The sequence below is a fragment of the Syngnathus scovelli genome, chromosome 4, assembly GCF_024217435.2.
Source record: "Syngnathus scovelli strain Florida chromosome 4, RoL_Ssco_1.2, whole genome shotgun sequence".
NCBI lineage: Eukaryota > Metazoa > Chordata > Actinopteri > Syngnathiformes > Syngnathidae > Syngnathus > Syngnathus scovelli.
This window is the reverse complement of record NC_090850.1, coordinates 2,686,730-2,711,316: the sequence shown is the minus strand read 5'-3', so window position 1 is coordinate 2,711,316 and position 24,587 is coordinate 2,686,730. Positions and strand designations below refer to the sequence as shown.

The window sequence follows — 24,587 nt, the reverse complement described above, 5'->3', positions numbered from 1 at the left end:
ATATATTGTTTGGAGTTTTTCCTGTAACATGCGTTTGTTGAGAAAAAAATTAAAAAATCCTGGTAAAATATCTGGAATGTTCCTAAAAGGTGATGATAAAGGTTGGCATCTGTACCTGATACTCACTCGCCCCTTTTGTATTGAATGTTTTTTTTTCTTATGACCTGCATTAACTGCGTGAACACACTGGTCCACTTTTGTGACTACTATATCTACCAAAGAGAACCTTTGTGTCACTGTGATTTTAATATACCGTCACTTGTTTTTATGGATGAGGTCGTCAGTTAAAAAGGTTTGGCAGGTTCAACATTATACACAAGTTTGTCCATTTGCATCAACCAAAACAAAACGTTCTCTTTTTCTTCAAACTGATCTTTGAGACGTTTACAGCAAATATTGGCCCCATGAGTGTTATGCTCTCCAAGTCTTAAAACTGGTAATGCGACTTTCCTGTGGTTCTTTCTCAGAATGGACTTTGATGACGAGGACGGAGAGGGACCTAGCAAATTTTCAAGGTCAGAAAAATTAATGCATTAGACATTGTTACAACATTGGTTACGCTTCAAGTTTTAGATATAGCTTCAGCATTTAATTATTTGTCTGATCATTTCATAAATCATTGTATTTGCATTCATTAAAAGCACAATGCACATCTTTTAATTTTTTAGTATTTATATCAGCTATCCTGCTGTGTTTTAATCGTCTCGACTTGTTTTCCTTTCACCGCTTTCTATTTGCCACCTCTAAATCCATAGGTTGTAAGTGTATTATTCATCAGCAGAAATCTCCACAGAGTGCTTTCTTGTAAGCTGAATGATGGCAGTGTATAGGACAAGCTGCTCTCTGGTGATCACAAGAGGAACTGCACTCTTAGTGTTTTCCAATTGCATTACATGTGTGAAAACTGCTTACATGTGCTGCCGCTTAAACTGTGAAAGTTTGTCAGAACCGCTGCAAGTATGTCAGTGACATATAGTAACTACAGACTAAAAGAAAGAGAGGAGGAGATGTTTTGTGGTAAGGTTATCTTTGTTATGGTGACACCCACTTGCAGCAGCTTCTCATTCACCAACAGTAGATAATTATACATCACATTTTATTTGCGTGCTTATTTGCGTGTACACTTGTTGTAATTGCAGTTCTTTTGACATTTCCCTCTAAATTAAGAATTAATTATTTCCTAAAACCAATCGCTAATTTAAAAATGTCATAGAGAATGTCAATATGACATGACTGACAAATATGACAGGTATACAGTGTTTTGAATAGTTTGTCATTTTAAAATCCAAGCAATTTCAGGGTTCATTCAGAGGAAGCACTCTTGAGTTGTTTTCTAACCAAGAAGTAACTGCTGCCTTAATCTGAACGTTGTTGGTAGATTGTGATGCAAATTACCCACAATGATTTGAGTCAAATACACAAACAAGTTACGACTTTGAAAAAATAGTTGTGCTGTGAGAAACAAATGATATCTTTGTGTTATCACTCAAATTATCCTATCATTAATTACAAAAGTATTTTTTTCATTCCACAAGCCATTAGCATTTTTTTTAACATAGCAACTTTGCCTTGCACCATGCTATTTTCATTTGTCTTCTCTCATGCTCTAAAACATCTGTAACGCGTAACATGTTATTTGTCAAGACTTTGGTGTTTGTATTTATGTGTTGTCTTTCTATGTATTTACAATTCATTGAATGCATTTTTGTTTCTGTTTTTTTCTTTGTAGGTATGATGATGATCAGATACCTGGTGAGGATAAGGAAAAATATGCCAGGTAGGCCTAGCCATCTGGAGATAAAGTGGATACTCAGGATATACTGAAGTTCAAACCTGCCCTGGCCTCAAGTGAAATAACAAGTCAGGATGGGGTTTATGCCTATTTTGAAAATTTTAAACCTAGTAAAAGATTATCTTCGTACCAACAGTACATCTGAACTTGGTATTGGTGTACAGCGTTCTTCTTCACGGCCTTTCTGTTTCGCAGAGTTTTTTGTGGGTGCCAGTGTATCATGCTTTTATAACTAATTTATATATTTTAAAAAGTAGGAGTTAGGGCTCCTCAATTATTCAAATTTTAATCATGATTACGATTTTCTCGATGATCTCAAAATTCGATTAATCGATTATTTGGTGTTTCCATTCTGAGATGTGTATGCGCAACTCAATCGTGACACCCTCGCGTGTGTGGAGAGTGGAGATCCAAGCCATATTCAACAAGCATTGTACCTGAACGCGTTCAATGAACCAAAGTTCATGAACTCGTTCATATTTTGGACGAATGTGAACAGAACGTAGCGCATTTTGGCTTTTTTGAACGAATGAGCAATGAGTGGTTTTGAATGGAAGTTTACTTTTGTTCTAGGATGCCAGGTTTTTTCTTCTTTGATGTCAAAAGAAAACCCTGCTAAACACACTGTAAATGAGGTTGTTGGGGGGGCAACAAACAGTTGCGCGGCAAAGTCAAAGTCAGCTTTATTGTCAATTTCTCCACATGCCAAAGACACACAAAGAAACCGAAATTTCGTTCCCCCCTATCCCACGGTGACAAGACATGGCTCACAACAGACAAACAAGTAAACAAGTATAACAAAAGCGTGCTGAATAAATAATGAATAAATAACACAACAATAAATAAATAAATAAATAAGAGGAGCAGAAAAAAAAGGAGCAAGTGCGCGTACAGCAGACATTCCCGAAAATAGCGCAACAGTGCCGCACGCTACGCAGAAGGGGGTAGCGAGTTCAGGGCCCTAACAGCCTGGAGAAAGAAGCTGTTGGCGAGTCTGGTGGTGCGGGAGCGCAGGCTCCTGTACCTCTTCCCAGAGGGCAGAAGGTCAAACAAAGAGTGAGCCGGGTGACTCACATCTCTGGCAATTGAGGTGTCCTTGCGGGCGAGATGGGAGGTGTAAATGTCCTTCAGGGAGGGGAGCGAAGCACCAATAATCTTACCAGCCGTATTCACTATGCGGTGCAGGGCCTTCAAGTTCTGTTCAGTGCAGTTACCACCCCAGACAGCGATGCAACTGGTGAGGACGCTCTCAATGGTGCCACGGTAGAATGTAGACAGGACTGCCTGAGGAGCACATGCACGCCTGAGCTTCCGCAAGAAGTACAGGCGGCGCTGAGCTTTCTTTGCCAGTGACGAGGTGTTTGCGGACCAGGAGAGGTACTCACTGATGTGCACCCCCAGGAACTTGGTGCAGCTCACCCTCTCCACCACAGCACCGTCGATGATCAGCGGCAGGTGTGTTGTGTGACCCTTCTGGAAGTCAACAATGATTTCCTTGGTCTTATTGACGTTCAGCAGGAGGTTGTTGTCCCTGCACCACGTGGTCAGAAGGTCAACTTCCGACCTGTACCGAGTCTCGTCGCCCTTCGCCCAGAGTCGTGTCGTCAGCAAACTTCACTATGCGATTGTCGCTGTAGGTCGCAGTGCAGTCATGCGTCAGCAGGGTGAAGAGCAATGGACTGAGCACACAGCCCTGGGGGGCCCCCGTGCTCAGCGTGATGCTGGCGGAGATTTTGTCGCCAACACGCACCACCTGAGGCCTCTGACAGAGGAAGTCCAGTAGCCAGTTGCAGAGGGAGGTACTGAGGCCCAGCTCGTCGAGTTTGCAGATGAGTCGCTGCGGCACAATGGTGTTGAAGGCAGAGCTAAAGTCCACAAACAGCAACCTCGCATATGAGTCCTTTCTCTCCAGGTGGGTGAGGGCCGAGTGGAGGGCAGAACAGATGGCATCCTCAGAGGACCGCTTGGCACGGTACGCAAACTGGAAAGGGTCAATGGTGGGGGGGAGAACGGACTTGATGTGCTCCATGACAAGCCGCTCAAAGCACTTCATGATGATGGGCGTCAGTGCCACGGGGCGGTAGTCATTGAAGCAGGACGGTGCAGGTTTCTTCGGCACAGGAACGATGGTGGCAGCCTTGAAACACGAGGGGACGATGGCCTGCTGCAGGGAAACGTTAAAGATGTCCGTGAAGACACCCGACAGCTCCCCAGCGCAGTCCTTCAGCGCTCGACCCGGGATGTTGTCAGGCCCGCCTTACGGGTGTCAATAGCGGCAAGCGCCCTCCTCACACCGTCGGCAGAGAGGCGCAGGGGCTGCTCGTGTGGGGGGGGGGGGAGTGGTCTTCAGCGGGCAAGTGCTGTTCTGGGCGTCAAAGCGAGCAAAGAAGCGGTTCAGATCGTTCAGCAGACGGACGTCGCCCTCACAGCTCCTCAGCGCGGGCTTGTAGTCCGTGATGGTCTGAATGCCCCGCCAAAGGCTACGTGCGTCCTTGCTGTCCTTGAAGTGGGTGGAGACCTTGCACGAGAACGCCTTCTTCGCTTCTTTGATGCCTCAGGACAGGTTGGCCCTCGCTGTCCTCAAGCCAGCCTCATCCCCCGCTCTGAAAGCCTTGTCCCTGGCCCTCAACAGTCTGAGGACAGCCCCCGTCAGTCACGGCTTCCAGTTCGCGCGAGTGACAGACGTAACATTCGATGAAAACTCCCATGGCTCGTGAGCCAGATATGGCTCTTTTGGTGACGTTATTAAAAATAATACATTAGTACACTCAAAAAATTGTTGGTCTTAATTAAAATACATGCATTTAATTGTATCTAGCTTATCGTTTTTTTAAAATGGTATGGCTCTCACGGGAAGTTATTGAATAAATGAATGAATGAATGAGTGAATCTTTATTTCGAACATGATTTAAAGAATAAAAACAATAAAAAACAAACAACAAAAAACACAACAAACAATATTGTTTGTTGTGTGTTTTTTTTTTTGTCGAAACACTGTTCGAAAAGGAGTAGGAAGAAGCCTAGGCTTATCTTGTTATTGAATGAATGAATGAGATGGTTGTTCGTCTCTGTGTGCCCTGCGATTGGCTGGCAACCGGTTCAGGATGTCCCCCGCCTACTGCCCGATGACTGCCAGGATAGGTCCAGCACGCCTGCTACCCCCGTGGGGTCAAGCAGTACAGATAATGGATAGATGGATAGTATTTCACTTAAACCACTTATGCACTTAAACAGCTTTAGTTTTAGGCTACATCACAAGTCTTTGTTTGCATGCGTGGGTGTGCATGTGTTAACTGCATCAATATGTGCGTTGTTTCGTGCCAATTTGTCCATGCACAAGTCAAGGAAAACACACGTTGCTACAGAAATAGGACATAGGCAATAATCATGTTAGAAAAATAAATTTTGAAAGGCGAGCGTGTCATGGATATTGGATCAAAGGGGCATGCAACCTTTTTATCACAAGTTTCATTATTTCATCTACTGGTACAAATAAAATTTCCAATATTACTAAAGTTATAAATAGGCCTGTAATGATAATTACTTTATTGACTTTTTTTGACTCGATAAATGGTCCTTTCCATGCATGTGATTACATACACGTATATAGAGCTATTCACTTCCTGACCATTTAAATGGAAAATATTTACCTTTTTACATTTAAATAACCGAATCAGCAATGCTCCTTTTATGACTTTACACTTTTACACTCACTATAGCTGTCAGGAACAAATTATTTAATTAATACCATGATATGTGTAACGAATCAGGCTGGGCGACCACGTGCAGCACGAACTTTATTTGAATGAGAGGAAAGGGGAAGTGGAATGCTGGAATGCCGCCAGAGCAGGTGCAGCAAAGAAGTAGCGTCGCAGCAGCGGATGACAGACGACAGTTGCCGGGGCACGACTGGAAGCTCGCGGGAGGAGAGCAGACAGGCAGGCAGACGGGCAGGTAGGAAACCAGGCGTTGCGTCGGTGTGCGTCCTCGAGGCAGACAGGGCAAGCAAGGGCAGGCAAGCTCGTGGTCGACAGGAAGAAGGTCAGGCCAGACAGAGTTCGGAGCAGAACAATCAAACAGGCAGGCAAGGCGTAAGGCAGAGACATTTTCAGGATCAGGCAATAGGTCAGGCCTGGCAGTGTTCATGAATGGGTCGGTCAAGCAGGAAAACAAGGTCGACAGGAGTCAGTTTGGTGAAATTGCCAGTGAGCAGGAATGAGTCACAACATAGACAAGTAGCAAGCCAGACGAACTACCTAGGAGTGACGGGAGAACAGCGTTTAAAATACACGCCCAGATGAGCAGGTAACGAGAGACAGGTGGCGATGGGCGCTGATTATCGCGGGGCGTGGCTATGAGCAATGTGCGTCAATGCAGACGTGGCTGTGGACACGCGTGGGAGGCGCAGCAGCTAGCTGTGCGCGAGTTGGAAGAGTAATCGACTCGCGGATGAAGAGCAGAATCATGACGGGGGGCGTAGCCGCACGCAGCAGAGAACAGCTCACTCGCTGAACGTAGAGTGACATCGCAAGAGGGAATCGTGGCAGCTGCTAACGTGTGGGCACACGTCAACCGGCAGGGTTACGGCGGGGTGGAGACGGGACAGATATGAATTTAAGGCTATTGATTATTATTTAATTATTAATCTGAGCTTTCACACACAAAAACATCGCAGGATTCCCTCTTCAAAACAGCAATAAATGTTCTATGTATTGATATCTATGTCGACAGCATGGATTTTAGGTTAAAATGACTTACTTTAATCTCTTTGATCCTTCCGCATACACTGGCCAACGGTAGATGTGGTCTTTCAATCAATAATCATTTCTGAACTGGTTATGGTTTTGGTCCAATTTTAAATCCATCCGCTCGTTGTCCTAGCTCAGACATGGGCAAACCACGGCCCGCGGGCCACATCCGGCCCACGGGGCCGTTTAATCCGGCCCGACAAACCTGAATAAATTGTATTATTGAACTTTTTTTGGGGTCATTTTCCCTGCAATTAGTATGTTTCCCCAATAGATGGGGAAGCACCCACCCGCGCATTTACTCCCGGAAGCTGTGTCAGAAAGCTCGGTGCACACTCACAAGTGCATGTACGTACTAAGTAGTACGAACCCGGCGCACTCCGCGCTCTATTTCCATCAGTGCCGAATTTCGAGCGTAAGCTGTGACGTCAGCATTCTCGTAATTCGCGCGCTGAGCTTTCAGATACAGTTTTACGTTAATGCCACCCACAAACCTTCCCCTGGAATCCTTCCACTAAAATGAGTTCCCCGAAGAAAAGAAAGGTGGACACTGAGTGCCGAGTGTTTAAAAAAAAAAAAAGAGGACAATTTGGCTCGACCTACGTGTGTGAGCAGACGTTCCGCCACATGAACGTCAACAAAGCCTGTCACAGCTCTAGGTTAATGGACCGACACCTCGGCTCTATCCTAAGAATTACCACAACAAATTTTACTCCAGACCATGATGCACTAGCAAAAAAAGGGAGACCAACAATACTATTGATTTCTTTATTACTTTATTTAGTATTCTTTCACTGATTCTTCAAGATGATATATTTGGTCAGAATGTGTGCCGTTTTATGTGATTTCGCCTCATTAGATAAACATATTCCATAAATCTGACTTGCAGGCGCTGAAGTGATGGAAACTATTATTCATAATAACAGTGTCGTATTTAATGAGAATCACTGATAGTAGTTTTTTGGTGAAATATTTTTTTAATGCTGTTAATAAATGCATTTGTTTTCAAAAAGCTTTCAAATTTCTAATCAAAATTTAGAACCAAATTCGGCCCGCCAGTCAAAAAGTTTGCCCACCCCTGTCCTATCTGCTAGTGCGAAGCTAACCTGAGCATTTGTGTCTCCGCTCGCCAACAGGTGATCAAATTCCTTTTGATGGCAATTATTCCCTTTGATGGCAATTATAAATGCGTGACAGTGAAGTAATTAAAAGAGTCATTGCCACGGAGTGTGATGAAACTCAACATGATGAAATTGTGCGCTGTCACTTGCCACTTAAATGTCATCCTCCTTCTCGTTGCATTAGTAGGAAGCAGGATTACTTAGTTGGAAAAAGGTTTTCGCCTCAGGTCCATTTCCTTGACAAGTTGGTCTGTAACTGTCAGAGGAGTAGCACTAACAACAAATCCAAAGTTCTGGTGACGGCACCATCGTATCCGAGTCAGCAAATTTTAAATGATTACTTAATATGTTCTACCCAATCAGATAAATGAACGGATTACGACTTGTTAGTGCACAGCCCTAATATATATAGTTGATGTACTACTACGTATATCGTATTTTCTGCACCATAAGGCGTTTCGGCTTAAAAGGCGCAGACTCAATTGTGTGTGTGTGTGTGTGTGTGTGTGTGTGGGGGGGGGGTTCTGTACTTAATCCACACACAGGGCACACCGCATTATAGAGCGCATGCACACTATGACTTAAGGTTAAAAAAAAAAAAACTTTACTGAGGCAGTGAGTTCGGTTGTATGAGTTCAGTTGTACTTTATTCTATTTAACCATGTCTGTACTGTAACTCATGTTATTGTTAATCAATATTCATACGCATATCCCTCAAAGTCCTCATCTTCTGTATCCGATTTAAACAGTTGGGCAAGTTTGCCATTAAACATCACTAGTTCAAAGTCAAAGTCAAAGTCAAAGTCTCCTTTATTGTCAATAGCTCCGCATGTCAAGACACACAAAGCGATCGAAATTACGTTTCTCACTATCCCAGGGTAACAAGACAGAGTTCACAACGCACATACAAGTAAACAACACAGGAAAAATAAAACAAGAAGATGAACAATAAGAGTGATAGCACGCTAGCCGCTCCCGATCCACAGCAGAGTCCGGAAAGATGACAGTCAACCAGGCCACTGTGAACACGAGCACACAGCAGGCACGCACTGTCCGGTTCGTGGATCTTATCAGGCGAACGCAACCCATCTTGTCGTCCCGCGAACGAACGTACGCCAGTAGAATGGAAGGCACGGCTGGGCGAGGTGGGGTGGCCGCAAGCCTGGCCCGATGTCTCCGCGCTGGCCCCTCTCCCGCTGCCTCGCAGACCCGCTGCCGACGCATCCCAACAATGCTCCAGGACGGAGCGGTCCGAGCTCACGACGCAGTCCAACCGGGGGAGGAAGAGCAGGCCAGTCCGGCGTCGCTCCATGACGAAGCAGTCCGAGCGCCCTTAATCTCTCCGCACCAAAGTCCAGAACGCCATAAAACCCTCTTGTTCTCCCCTCGGAGTCAAACTCGTTGTCGCTTTGCTCTTCGGCATTGTTTCCAGCTTTCCAGAAAGTTTGAATTGTGCCTTGTAAGCATGTCTCTTTGTCGATGCCATTTTAAAGTGTCCTAAGGCTGTTTGCTTTGTACCTCCCAATCATATTCATCAATGGTGGTGGAGAGACGTACTCCACGTATTACGTACAGTCCTCTGATTGTTTTACTGCCCCAATCTACGGAAAACGTAATGTCCTCTGATTGTTTCATTGACATATTATACGTCCCTGTGTGGCGGCAGCCACACAACATTTATAGATTTTGGAATTCGGTCCACACAAAAGGTGCACCTTATGCGTGCCTTCGATTTTTGAGAAAATTAAAGGCATTTAAGTGCGCCTTATGGTGCGGAAAGAACGATATATGAAATATCAGAACGATGAATGTCATTTTTGTATTGGTTTGATTGTTATCTGTTGTACTACTGTGAATTTGTAGTACGTACGTATTTCTGGAAAAAAATATTTTTTCTAGACGGAGAATTAATTATGTGTGAATATTGGGAGATATTTAATGTTAATAATGTCACGTGGCCGTGCCATCTGTCATCCAACCAGTAAATTTCCTTCTGTCAGTCGTTGACAGCCACGCTCACGTAATCACTCAATTATTTGCACTTGTCCCTGCTTGTTAATAGTACGATTTAAACTCTGGACTTCCAGTCACACGCTGTCAGTTCGTTCAGTTGCCCTACCTGTTGTCTTGCCTGTATGCTACCCGTTCTGCTGTCCGTTTGTTTCCCTGTGCCTGCACTCTATTTCAGCCAGCGCACTATCTTTGATCCCGTTAGCCCATCCAACTGGCCAGTGGCGTTCGGGCGCCGCATGCCCCAGACGGTCGCCCGTCTCCAACCACAACTTCGCACGTCCTGCCTGCTGGTGGTCCGACCCCCGCATTCCAGCAATCCACTTCCCTTTCCCCTTCTCCTCAATAAAAGTCCGTGCCGCACATGGTCGCTCTGCCTCGTCCCTCACAAATAATCTACTAGGAGACATACATTTATTTTTTGGGCTGTGTCACTTAAAAAAGAAGACTTATAGATAGTTCTGTGATTGATCAGCGACTAGTTCATTTGCCTGCAACCCTAGTGAGGGTAAGAAAGTGATAAAGTAAATGAGGGCAGAAAATGGAAGGCTGGATCACTGGACATTGATTGTCCTTCTGAAAATTCAGTTTTTTTATTTTTTTATTTCTAGAGTCATGAAGCATTTTGCATTTCCCCAGTTTCACCTGCAAAAAAGCAGAGCCTTCTGGCAAACGTATTCTGGTGTATGAAATGTATTATTATGGGAAATCCATGTACATCCTTCATCCTCTTGTACAATACAAATGGTCCAAATGTTTTTTGCTGTCTTTATTCATTATGGAAGATACAGTTACGTAACATATTAATCAAAGAGGATGTATGATTCACTGTACTTTTTTTCAAATTGTACAGTATATTAGCTGAAACCCGTTTTATGTTTTGTCACTGCTTTGTCTGTATTTTAGAGAGAACCACAGTGAAATTGAGAGGCGCAGACGCAATAAAATGACACAGTACATCACCGAGCTGTCAGACATGGTCCCTACCTGCAGTGCTCTGGCCCGTAAACCTGACAAACTGACCATTTTGCGAATGGCAGTCTCTCATATGAAATCAATGCGAGGCACTGGGAACACATCCACTGATGGAGCCTATAAGCCCTCATTTCTTACTGAACAGGTACTTTCAAGGAGCGACTTTGTAACTAATTCATTTACATATAAACGTGTGAAACAACTATAATAAAGTTCCTAAAAATTAAATATACATTATTTTTTTGTCATCTCTTTCTACAACCTGTTTTGTGTAAATTGCATATATTATATACGTGAGATGACAATCCCAACTCAACTATCTGACACCCCTGTTTGATTTTGTGATTCATTAGTTAAATCAGTCTTTAGTCTTTTATATTTGTGAATTATTTCTTGGGCTACAGGAACTGAAGCATCTGATTTTGGAAGCAGCGGATGGCTTTCTGTTTGTGGTGGCGGCAGAGACGGGACGCGTGATCTATGTCTCTGATTCTGTGACACCAGTGTTGAACCACCCCCAGTCTGAGTGGTTTGGCAGCACTCTTTATGAACAGGTCCACCCAGATGATGTTGACAAGCTGAGAGAACAGCTCAGTACCTCCGAAAACTCCATGACAGGTAGTTCTGCTGGTATTTATTCATTTGTTAGATTCTGTAGTCAGTTGGCATTATAAGCTATGTATGTATTTATAGAAAGGACCCTGCCACTTTGAAACGCTATTGCTATACATGCCGTAATATCCGGACTATAAGCCGCGACTTTTTTCCAAAATTTTGAACCCTGCGGCTTATAGTCAGGTGCGGCTTATATATGAAAAAAAAATTGATTTTTGTGATGATTTGATCACTTTTATACACTCGTAAAAAGGCTGTGGACCACTGTCGTGCGGTATCTTGAAGAAAAAAACAACAAAATACTATTTTGAAACACTACTATGGCTGCTGCTTATTCTGGCTGTGTTGCTTGTGGCTATTATGAGCTTTAGTAGGAATGCACGCTAGGTGACCTGCGTCAAAGGGCTCTAAACCCTGTCTCTTACTCTGCTATGTGACTCGGAGATTACACAAAGCAGTGGCGCTGTTTGGACCATCTGCATTGTATTAAAACCCAATCAATCAGCATTTAAATTCAATACTTCTGACATTTTGCTCACCAAAAACAAGTTGTAATGAATGTGAACTTTTAATGCATTTTATTCAGAACGTTACTTGGAACCCTGAGGCTTAAATGGCGGCGCAGCGTATTTATGGATTTTTACGGCTTTCTGTGTACTGTGTTTCTTTGTAAAAAACTCATGTGCACGTGCGGCTTATAGTCCGGTGCGGCTTATGTAAGAAAAAAAACAAAAATATCCCTGAATTTTAGCTGGTGCGGTTTATAGTCCGGTGCGGTTTATAGTCCGGAAATTACGGTATATAAGCTCTCATAACTAATTCTATGCATTTTTTTTTTACTTTACTATGCAGTTTGCGACTTGACTTATATAAACTTATATAATCTTTTTCCTTAACCGTCTAATTAAATAACTCAAGTGATTAATGGTAATAGTTTATTTCTTATGCCAGTGCATGGTGTTGCCTGTGGTCTAGTCACATTTTGTTAAAAGGCTCAAGGGAGACTGAAAATATCATCAAGCCCATGTGCACACTAGAGGGCATCACTGTGTTAGTCTGTTGATCTGACTGCAAACTGAATACCCAGCAGGGACATCTAATCCACGTAACACAATAATGACCGTGAAGAACTGTGAAGGATAAAAAGTACACACACAAAACTAAACACATTATACCCACACATATGCCAATCTCATACATAGCCTTTTAAGTCCCGACTTTACTCAATAAATTCAGTGGAACTGAAATAGTGAATTTTGGAAGCTTATTTGGAAACTTCTTTGATGCTAAACCCTTAAATTAGGGCATGTTTAGCAGTTTACTCACTCATAAAGAGTGAATACCAACAAGTTAAATACAGAGCAAGTGTACTTTTGAATGTACAGATGCCTCTTTGTGATGACTGGCTTATTCATGCAATTCTGTGAATTAAAATATAACATTTGTTTTAACAAATTTCAGGAGTGTTTTCTTTAAAGGATCAAGAGATATTTAATGATGTAATATGCTGTTATATGTTTGCCATGGTCAAGAAAATATGCCACCACGCTCACGTGCAAAGCTCCAGTCAAATTTTTATTTGCAAGATGGTGCAAATTCCTTGTCCATCTGGAAGGGATCAGTCTTCTTCCAATGATAATGAATCCTGTTTGTGCCGCTCATGTCTTTTATCTTTCACTTTTCTCATATGATACATCCCTGCTTCAATATATGTCACTCCAAATCATTAAATCTATCAAAATCTTCGTCTGTATCACTCCGCTGACTCCGGAAGTCAGTGGATGGATTCAGATTCATCGTCAGTTGCAGTTCCAATTATTCCACATGCCTAGAGTGCTCTCATGCGGTTTAAAGTGAAAATTACATGTGAAGTGATAAACTACTAGTAAGTAAGAATCTACTAAGTAATGTGTTAATGGTCAAGCAATATTGTGTTAATAATTTTACATATAAGTCGCTCCTGATTATAAGTCGCACCAAACTATGAAAAAAACTGCAACTTTTTGTCTGGAAACTATGGTACTTGTTTTGACTTAACTAAAAGAAGCTTCTCTCTCTCTCTCTCTCTCTCTCTCTCTCTCTCTCTCTCTCTCTCTCTCTCTCTCTCTTTCTCTTTCTCTTACTCTGTCTCTCTCTCTCCCTCTCTCTCTCTCTCTCTCTCTCTCTCTCTCTCTCTCTCTCGTAGGACGGATTCTTGACCTGAAGACAGGAACAGTTAAAAAGGAAGGGCAACAGTCTTCCATGAGAATGTGTATGGGCTCCAGGCGCTCCTTCATCTGCCGTATGAGGTTTGTATTTAATATCCACTGTATAGTCGTCCCCTGCATACTTGTGGTTCAGCATCTGCAGATTAGCATCCATCCATCCATCTATTATCTGTACCGCTTGTCCAAACGGGGGTTGCTGGCGTGCTGGAGCCTATCCCAGCAGTAGGAGGGGAATACCCTGAAGTAGTTGCCAGCCAATCGCAGGGCACACAGAGACCAACAACCATCCGCACTCACACCTACGTATGGGCAATTTGAAGTGCTCATTCGGCCTACTAAGCTTGTTTTTGGGATGGAGGAGGAAACCGGAGTGCCCGGAGAAAACCCATGCGGGCCCGGGGAGAACATGCAAACTCCACACAGGGAGGGCCGGAGGAGAAATCAAACCCACACCCTCTTAACTGTGGTCGTGCCAACCAGCGTTCCACCGAGCCGCCCGCAGATTACCATATTATATTAAAGTGTTTTATATTTCAGGTCACTACTCAACTAATCTAAAAGCTCATTGTAACAGTTGTTCTGTCTCTCTTTCGTTTTTAGTGGTTCATAAAGGGCATAATAAAGGTTGGGAAAATTTGTGGCATTCATTAAGCGGTTTGCTTCTTTTTTTAATGTACTCAAGGCGTTTTTCAGTTTTGCCAGACGCCTTACATTTGGATTCTAGTACCTTGATTCAAAGGGTCTCTGACAATGTGCAATCAACAAAAAACAGCATGCAACAAAATATTATTGGCGCAAACTTGTAAAATATATACACCATAAACTGTTTTACACTGTATTTCTATCAAAGACCCACTTTAATCCCGCCGTGACAGTGAATCGTCATTTGTTGAGGTTTCCATACAACAAATATAATTTGACAAAGTACATTTTCATTTTTGTTTTCAAACTGAAAAAGGACCTCTGATAAAGTTGTCTACCTGTATTTGTATCATTGAGTGCTGCAGCCTAACCCAGTTGACAGAGTGCAATGAACCCTGGAAAGATTGTGTGTCAGTTGCAAAGCTGACACTCCCACAGAGAATTTTGAGCAGGGGTGTCAACATTTTTTTGTCACAGGCTGCACCGTAGTCACACTTTCCTTCGGAGTGCCACTATGACGATGAAGAAATTACAACAAAATGATAAATAACTACCGTATTTTTTCGGACTAAAAGTCGCTCCGGAATATACGTCGCATTAGCCATAAAATGCACAATAAAGTGAAAAAAAACATATATAAGTCGCTCCGGAGTATAAGTCGCATTTTGGGGGAAATTTATTCGACGAATGAACAACAACAGGCGAAATGATAGGTATGCTAACGTGACATAAACACAAACGAAGAGCTGAGAACGGGCCTGATGTAACATTGACAGTTATTCAAATAACTATAACATAAATAACACCTTTATCAAACCATCTGTATCATTCCAAATCATTAAATCCATCGATCGTCCTTTATGTCAACAATGCCGGGTGCGCACCGCTGACGGCGGTTGCACTTCAAATTATTACACAGGCCCATATAACGATATATAAATTATATATCAAATAACTGTTATATAAGCAATAATATTATCAAACCATCTGTGTAACTCCAAATCATTAAATCCATCAATTGTCCTTTATGTCAACAATGCCGGGTGCGCGCCGCTGACGACGGTTGCGCTTCAAAATATTCCACAGGCCCATAGAATTATAAACAACAATTTTATCAAGAATCTCTGTCACTCCAAGTCATTAAATCCCATGATCGAATCATTTGTCCTTTATGTAAAACACCGTCGCATATGCGCCGCAGTTGCAGTTCAGATTACAGTAATCCCTCGCTACATCGCGGTTCGTTTGTCACGGTTTCACTACATCGCGGATTCTTCAATTTTGAAATTTTGTGAATAATTTCACATAAAAGTCACTTCTGAGTATAAGTCGCCCCCCCACCCAAACTATGAAAAAAAAACATGATTTATAGTCCAAAAAATACGGTATTTTTGAAAGCAGAGGCTAGTAAAACATTATATATTGTATATTAATTAATATAATATTTTAAAAAGATAAATAGTAACGGGCGGCTCGATGACGAACTGATTAGCACGTCCATCTCATAGTTAGGAGGGCGCGGGTTCAATTTGATTTCTCCTCCGGCCCTTCCTGTGTGGAGTTTGCATGTTCTCCGTGCGTGGGTTTTCTCTGGGCACTCCGGTTTCCTCCCACATCCCCAAAAAATGCTTGGTAGGCCAATTGAGCACTCCAAATTGCCCCTAGCTATGAGTCCGAGTGCGAATGGTTGTTCGTCTCTGTGTGCCCTGCAATTGGCTGGCAACCAGTTCAGGGTGTCCCCCGCATACTGCCCGTCCAGCATGCCCACGACCCACGTGGGGACAAGTGGTATAGAAAATGCATGCATGGATGGATGGATGGATGGATGGATAGATGGATGGATAAATAGTAACAAAAATTGCCAGCAATATCTCTATTTTCTAAAGTGAATTCAATTTGCAATATTAGTATTGACACATGAAGTCAATGCCCAATTTGCTTTCCACATAAAATGATGTGGCAGGCCGCAACTGGCACACGAGCCTTGAGTTTGATTTATAGCCTCAACCTTACCTTAAAGCAGGGGTGTCAAACTCATTTTTTTCGCAGGCCGCATTGGAGTCATAGCTTCTTTCGGAGGGCCATTATGACTGTCAACCCAAATAAATGTATAAGCACCTCCTTATATACAGTAAAAGCTACAAAACAAACTGACAAATAACTCGTTTTCAAATCAGACGATTAAAAACTGGTCAAATATTTAAAAAAAAAGATATTATTAAAAGTGAAGACAATTTGCAATTCTAGTAATGATACACGAATTTGATGCACAATTTGTCTTCGTGGGCCACATAAAATGATGTGGCGGGCCGTATCTGGCCCCCGGGCCTTGAGTTTGACACCTGTGCCTTAAAGGAACAGTAAAGCGAGCGCAACATGCGCACTTATGTGATTGACTATTAAAAAATTATGTCAATATTACCATTACCCCCTGAAAAAAAAATCCAGAAGTGATTTAGCAGTATGTTGGAACAGAGTGGTGGCGGCCTTACTAAAGGCCACTTTTTGGGCGGAGTCTGTTTGATTTGACACATCAGCCTGACTGTGTCACGGAAGGAAGCGATCACAATTATCCCATTGGAATTAATTCTAATGACTATCGCTTAAAATGTCCAAAAACAGCTATTAATTGACACCAGAATTTACATGGATATCTCTACTTATGACTACTTCAACTTATCACAAGAATCAGCCTCTTCGTGGCTGATTTAAGAGGAAGAAATGAGCAGCCTCTCTGTAGTTTAAGTGCCTTGTCACGTCTGTATTTCCTTTCACCAGTCACCAACATACGCAAACATGATGCGTCCCGAAAGGCTTTATGAAAGGTGAATTGTTTGTACGTCGTTATATATTCACATGAAATTGTTAAGGGCTCATTTGACTTAGATTACACCTGAAGTCCACGTATAGGGTACCACCTCTGCCGCCTATCCGAAAAAGGTGCTTTAAGCAGCCACACTCAGTTGAAGGGCGGGACCCTTGCTGGAAGCCAGGTGCTCCCAATCTTTCCAATAATCTTTCCAACAAGCCAACCTCGCTTCCTTCCGTGATGTCATCAACCAAGACATGGAGGGGAGGGGTGTGGCCCTATTCCTCATGGATAAAATAGAAAATGCTAACTTTTTTCATTTTTCTGAATACTGGGCTGTAAAAAATGAAACACCTTCACTTTTGTGTCCTTTTAAATATGCATATTTTGACAATGGGAATACCTTGAGTGAAACCACTTAAGCTCAGGAAAAATATGCAAATTCTGTACTTTGCTGCTCGGCTGTAGAGCTTTGTTAACCTTTATGCGACTGTCTGACTCTAATAATAAACTATCGTCTGTGTTTGTTGCTACCATTTAGACAACATATCTTTACTCCAAAGCCTCTAACACTCAACAAGTATGAGCCCTCAAACATGTCAAATCGGTTACATACGTGCACAAGGTTAGGTTAACAAAATGTTATAAGTAGAATATTGCCAACATTTTATGGTTTGGACAGTATACAGAAACATCAGAGGCCTCTTTGTTTTGTCTACATCTGTCATAATGTCCTGTGAGTTTCATGACATCTACTGTGTGCTAAGTTGCTCGGAATTTGTTGGATTGGCATTTTCCTTTCATGTTGCTATTCCTGGCTCTTTATAATTCAAACAACATGCTTCTGAGACCGTCTGCGAGAGACTGCAACAATCAGGGAAACACTTCTCTGACACATACATAAACATGGCTGGGAAGAGCACAGATTGATCTGCTAGCCAACAATTCAGGGAAACTATTATTGAATCCAGACAGGCATTTGTAATGTTCAGCCATGAGACTGTTGTTTTCACTGTTGCATCAACTAATTTTGACAATGGTCACCAGGAAACTCTGATGGATACTCGTCATTTTTCGCCACTGTTTTAACTTTAGCTTGAAGGAAAAGCAGTACTGCAGAGAACTTGCAGCTTGGCACAGCTTGGTTTATGCAACCGGTATCATGAAAATTCCAGCTGCAGAGTTACAGATTTCTTCTTTTGTGTACTGTCTATAGGTGTGGCAGTGCTCCCCTGGATCACATTTCACTAAATCGGCTGTCTAATATGAGGAAGAGATACAGGTAATAGGTCTTAACTAAAGTTCGTCATCCATCATCTTTGTCATCATCTTGTCTTTCCATCAAAAATGTTCTCTTGCTTACCACATATTAGGATACAGAGTTAGAAATGTTGATGAATGAGTGAATAGTATCTCTGTCTTTTACTTAAAACATGGCACTGTACAGAAGTTGCTATTTATGATTTTGGAGAGTGATAAGTTCATGCAATACTCTGACTTCTTTTGAATAAATAGTAGAGATTCAGTTGAAACCTGGATGTGATATTTCATTGGTGTTCTACAAATTGAATACAGCCAATGCTATGTAGATTTTTAACTAAAATAAAAGCACTTTAACAGTGATTTTCAAAAATGACAAACTGTCATAGCTCCACAGACTTGTGTCAGTGCTTAACATGCTGCGGTGTGTTTGTTTTTGACTGACAGGAATGGCCTCGGACCTTCAAAAGAAGGAGAAGCTCAGTACTCTGTGGTTCATTGCACTGGCTATATCAAAGCTTGGCCCCCTGCAGGTAAACAAATACTTTAGTATACACCCTCCACTCTGTGTCCCCTCTTGCCCCATGCTTCATCCCGCTGCATGAGTGAAACCCAGAAAGAAACTATGACCCCATCCAATTGAAAGCGGCTGTGGGATTCGAGGTGCTCATTGATCAGAACTTGGATTAAAGAAGCAATCTGCTATCACATGCACGGTTTCCATATTTGACAAGTGTCAAAGTCAAAGTCAAAGTCAGCTTTATTGTCAATTTCTCCACATGCCAAAGACACACAAAGAAACCGAAATTTCGTTCCCCCCTATCCCACGGTGACAAGACATGGCTCACAACAGACAAACAAGTAAACAAGTATAACAAAAGTGTGCTGAATAAATAATGAATAAATAACACAACAATAAATAAATAAATAAGAGGAGCAGAAAAAAAAGGAGCAAGTGCGCGTACAGCAGACATTCCCGAAAATAGCGCAACAGTGCCGCACGCTACGCAGAAGGGGGTAGCGAGTTCAGGGCCCTAACAGCCTGGAGAAAGAAGCTGTTGGCGAGTCTGGTGGTGCGGGAGCGCAGGCTCCTGTACCTCTTCCCAGAGGGCAGAAGGTCAAACAAAGAGTGAGCCGGGTGACTCACATCTCTGGCAATCGAGGTTGCCTTGCGGGCGAGATGGGAGGTGTAAATGTCTTTCAGGGAGGGGAGCGAAGCACCAATAATCTTACCAGCCGTATTCACTATGCGCTGCAGGGCCTTCAAGTTCTGTTCAGTGCAGTTACCACCCCAGACAGCGATGCAACTGGTGAGGACGCTCTCAATGGTGCCACGGTAGAATGTAGACAGGACTGCCTGAGGAGCACATGCACGCCTGAGCTTCCGCAGGAAGTACAGGCGGCGCTGAGCTTTCTTTGCCAGTGACGAGGTGTTTGCGGACCAGGAGAGGTCCTCACTGATGTGCACCCCCAGGAACTTGCTGCAGCTCACCCTCTCCACCACAGCACCGTCAATGATCAGCGGCAGGTGTGTTGTGTGACCCTTCCGGAAGTCAACAATGATTTCCTTGGTCTTATTGACGTTCAGCAGGAGGTTGTTGTCCCTGCACCACGTGGTCAGAAGGTCAACTTCCGACCTGTACCGAGTCTCGTCGCCATTCGTGATGAGACCCACCAGAGTCGTGTCGTCAGCAAACTTCACTATGCGGTTGTCGCTGTAGGTCGCAGTGCAGTCATGCGTCACCAGGGTGAAGAGCAATGGACTGAGCACGCAGCCCTGGGGGGCCCCCGTGCTCAGCGTGATGCTGGCGGAGATTTTGTCGCCAACACGCACCACCTGAGGCCTCTGACAGAGGAAGTCCAGTATCCAGTTGCAGAGGGAGGTACTGAGGCCCAGCTTGTCGAGTTTGCGGATGAGTCGCTGCGGCACAATGGTGTTGAAGGCAGAGCTGAAGTCCACAAACAGCAACCTCACATATGAGTCCTTTCTCTCCAGGTGGGTGAGGGCCGAGTGGAGGGCAGAGCAGATGGCATCCTCAGAGGACCGCTTGGCACGGTACGCAAACTGGAAAGGGTCAATGGTGGGGGGGAGAACGGACTTGATGTGCTCCATGACCAGCCGCTCAAAGCACTTCATGATGATGGGCGTCAGTGCCACAGGGCGGTAGTCATTGAAGCAGGACGGTGCAGGTTTCTTCGGCACAGGAACGATGGTGGCAGCCTTGAAACACGAGGGGACGATGGCCTGCTGCAGGGAAACGTTAAAGATGTCCGTGAAGACACCCGACAGCTCCCCAGCGCAGTCCTTCAGCGCTCGACCCGGGATGTTGTCAGGGCCCGCCGCCTTACGGGTGTCAATAGCGGCAAGCGCCCTCCTCACACCGTCGGCAGAGAGGCGCAGGGGCTGCTCGTGTGGGGGGGGAGTGGACTTCAGCGGGCAAGTGCTGTTCTGGGCGTCGAAGCGAGCAAAGAAGCGGTTCAGATCGTTCAGCAGACGGACGTCGCCCTCACGGCTCCTCGGCGCGGGCTTGTAGTCCGTGATGGTCTGAATGCCCCGCCAAAGGCTACGTGCGTCCTTGCTGTCCTTGAAGTGGGTGGAGACCTTGCACGAGAACGCCTTCTTCGCTTCTTTGATGCCTCGGGACAGGTCGGCCCTCGCTGTCCTCAAGCCAGCCTCATCCCCCGCTCTGAAAGCCTTGTCCCTGGCCCTCAACAGTCTGAGGACAGCCCCCGTCAGCCACGGCTTCCAGTTCGAGCGAGTGACGACGGATTTCGAGCAAGTCACATCATCGATGCACTTCGTGATGTAAGAGGTAACAGAGTCAGTATACTCCTCTATGTCCGTCCAATCGTTGTAGGTGGCTGCCTGCTTAAACAAGTCCCAGTCAGTGGTGTCGAAGCAGTCACGAAGTGCATCGGAGGCACCCTCAGGCCACACTCGAACCTGCCTCCGAACCGGCCTGGATGCCTTTACCAATTATCTGTATGCGGGCAAAAGCAAAACGGTGAGATGGTCAGAAAGCCCCAGATGGGGGAGGGGGGTGGCTTTGAAAGCTCCCTTTTGCGCCGAGTAGACTAGGTCCAGGAAGCTGTCTCCACGTGTCGGAAAGGGAACATGCTGGTGAAGCCTCGGGAAAACAGACTTCAGGTTGGCATGATTGAAGTCTCCAGCGAAGATGGTGAAACCGTCAGGGTGCGCTGTTTGCTGTTCACTGACAGCCTGGTACAGTTCACCAAGTGCCGCGATCCTGTCTCCTTCGATGTTGGAAGGCGGGATGTATACCGCGACGAGCAGAATCGCGGTAAATTCCCTCGGCAGATAAAAAGGACGGCACTTAATGATCACAAACTCCACAAGCGGCGAGCAGTGCTGACATACCACCACAGAGTCCCGGCACCATTCCTCTTGGATGTAGACGCATATTCCACCGCCTCGCGACTTTCCCCCTCGTACAATGGCACGGTCGGCCCGATAGCACGCTAGCCGCTCCAGATGCACGGCTGAGTCCGGAATGTTGTCACTCAACCAGGTCTCGGTGAACACGAGCACACAGCAGTTCCGCACCGTCCGGCTCGTAGACCTCAGCAGGCGAACGTAATCCATTTTGTTGTCCAGCGATCGAACATTCGCCAGAAGAATGGAGGGCACCGCCGGTCGCGCTGGGTTGGCCGCCAGCCTGGCCCGGACGCCTCCGCGCTTGCCCCTCTTCTGCCTCCTCGCACATCGTTTACGACGGCTCCCAACCGTGGGAGGAATAGCGGGTGAGGTCGGCGACGTTTCAGGACGTAGCAGTCCGAGCGCCTTTAATGTCGACGCTTCAAAGTCCAGAACGCCGCAAAACCCATTTCTGCCGATGTCAAGCAGAACCTGCCTGCTGTACTTGTAGCACGGACGAGACGAACACACAAGACTGTCGGACGAACACTCATTAGACGAACAAATCACCGTACCGACGGGACAGAGAGTGGCCGCTGTGTGTGCACGCGCCGCCATCTTGAATAATTTCAATGTGGAGAATGTCACTTCACTTTTTAATATACATTTGAAAGCATTTCCTGCTAAAGTTAATTCTCTAAAAATACAATGCAAACATCTATATAGTATAATTTTTTGCAAGCTTGTTTTTGTTTTGTTTTCTTGCCTGTATAGTATTTCCCCACATGACGTATTGGACATTAGCTCTACCAAGAGTATCGCTTTTACGTGTTTCACAAACTTGGAGTGCACAGGTGTCAAACCACAGGCCCGTGGGCCAGATCCGTCGCACAAATATTACATGCTGAATTACATATTGTATTAATTTTCACCCAGAATAATGATGTTATTCCCCAAATGCAAAAATATGTATCTTAGTACGTATTTCCCAACTGCAATTTCCCGATACACATACGCATGGCTCTGAATTTTTTTCCCCTTCCAAGACTTTCTAAATAACGCGCTTTTAGGGTTAGTGCAATTCCCAAATTCTGGACCCCAAAGTCTGTGTAAAATCGAGGCTTAGCTGTATATACATTTTTGTATAGAGTGTTGCCTCACTCAATCACGGTTCACCTTTCGGTTCATTGCTGTTCCGCAGATTGTTTGGGAGGTGTCAGCGCATCATGCTTTTGTACAATTATTTATTTTACAGCGTGTCATTGTAAACGCCGTGGAGTGCACTAGACCAGGGGTGGGCAAACTTTTTGACTTGCGGGCCGAATTGGGTTCTAAATTTTGACCGGGGGGCCGAACCAGGAGCAGATGGATGTAGTGTTTGTGTGAAGTAATATAAACGACCTGTAAAGGTCATTGCATAAAAGGTTTTGGCCTTTAGTAGGTAGTAAAGCATGGATATTCAAAAAAGGTTTTGGGAAAACGAATGCATTTATTAACAGCATTAAAAAAAACATCCCTAAAAAACTGCTATCAGTGATTCTCATAAAATACGACACTGTTATTATGAATAACAGTCTCCATCACTTCAGTGCCTGCAGGTCAGATTAATGAAAGATGTTTATCTTATGAGATCACATCAAACGGCAAACATTCTGACCAAATATATCATCTTGAAGAATCGGTGAAGGCATACATCCAAATAAAGTAATCAAAACGGCAACACGGTGAGGGGTATCTGAAAATCAGAGCCGAGTTTTAACTCACAAACACCTGGTAACAGAGGTGAGAAAACGGGAAACACTTCCTTAAAGTAAGCCTTAAGAACTTTACAGGTTAAGATTAGTCACAAACAGGTGGTGCATCAATGTCCTTGAGCATCCTGCATTGTTTGAAAATGAGAATGGTCGCTAGTTTCAATCCCTGCTATTTGTACAGATCATATTCAAAATGCATGTTTTTACAACAAACTTGAAAGCCTCCCCTTCATTTTCAGTGGGAACAGTGTTGTTGGTCTCCCTTTTTTTGCTAGTGTGTCATAGTCTGGAGTAAAATTTGTTGTGGCAATTCTTAGGAGAGATCCGAGGTGTTGGTCCGTTTACCTAGATCCGTGACGGGTTGATGTTGATGTTCATGTGGCTGAACGTCACGTCGCGTACGTCGAGCCAAATTGGCCACTCTTTTTAAACACTCGGCACTCAGTGTCCACCTTGCTTTTCCTTGGGCGACTCATTTTAATGGAAGGATTCCAGGGGAAGGTTTGTGGGTGGCTTTAGCGTAAAACTGTATCTGAAAGCTCGGCGCGCAAATTACAAGAATGCTGTCGTCACAGCCCACGCTCTAAATTCGGCACTGATACAAATAGAGCGCGAGTGCGCCATTTCCGTACTACTGAGTACGTACATGCACTTGTGAGTGTGCACCGAGCTTTCTGACACGGCTTCCGGTAGTAAATGCGCAGGGGAGTGGTTCCCCATCTACTGGGAAAACGCAGTCATTGCAGGCAAAATGACCCAAAAAAAAGTTTAATAATACAATTTATTTAGGGTTGGCGGGCCGGATTAAACGGTCCCATGGGCCGGATGTGGCCCGCGGGCCGTAGTTTGCCCATCCCTGTTCTACACTATGGTGCTCACAGCGCTTTACAGAGTCTCACCTTCACCCAGCCATTCATATCCGCTCTATGTTTTAATTTGTCTGTCTGTCTGTCTGTCTGTCTGTCTGTCTGTCTGTCTGTCTGCGTCTATTTATCTCTCTCTCTCTCTCTCTCTCTCTCTCTCTCTCTCTCTCTCTCTCTCTCTCTCTCTCTCTCCCTCCCCCTCCCTCCGTCCGTCCGTCCATCTAATTGCCTCAAAAGGTTGTGCAACTAAATATCAAATTAAGGGAACCATCATTTTTTTCAGGCCTTTTCCATTTTACCTGACTTAATTTTCATTTTTGTGTGTGTATTATTACGCTTCTTCTCATAGTTATGTATTTTTCCTTCATTAAGAGGGTACCAAAATTTTATTTTTTCCCACATTGATATGGCAGGT

At 44.2% G+C, this 24,587-nt stretch overlaps 1 protein-coding gene across 10 annotated transcripts in view; it reads left to right on the top strand.

Annotated features, from left to right (window-relative positions):
• arnt2 (aryl-hydrocarbon receptor nuclear translocator 2) overlaps positions 1 to 24,587 on the top strand; it is a 135,320-nt gene that overhangs the window by 37,185 nt on the left and 73,548 nt on the right. For 5 of the 10 annotated variants that reach the window (XM_068650504.1, XM_049717442.1, XM_049717443.1 and 2 more), the window contains exons 3-9: positions 468 to 515; positions 1,730 to 1,777; positions 10,578 to 10,791; positions 11,051 to 11,264; positions 13,447 to 13,549; positions 18,136 to 18,201; positions 18,627 to 18,712. In XM_068650504.1, coding sequence (XP_068506605.1) covers positions 468 to 515; positions 1,730 to 1,777; positions 10,578 to 10,791; positions 11,051 to 11,264; positions 13,447 to 13,549; positions 18,136 to 18,201; positions 18,627 to 18,712 — 779 coding nt within the window. The other 5 variants (XM_049717438.1, XM_049717437.1, XM_049717440.2 and 2 more) reach the window with 5 other exon arrangements.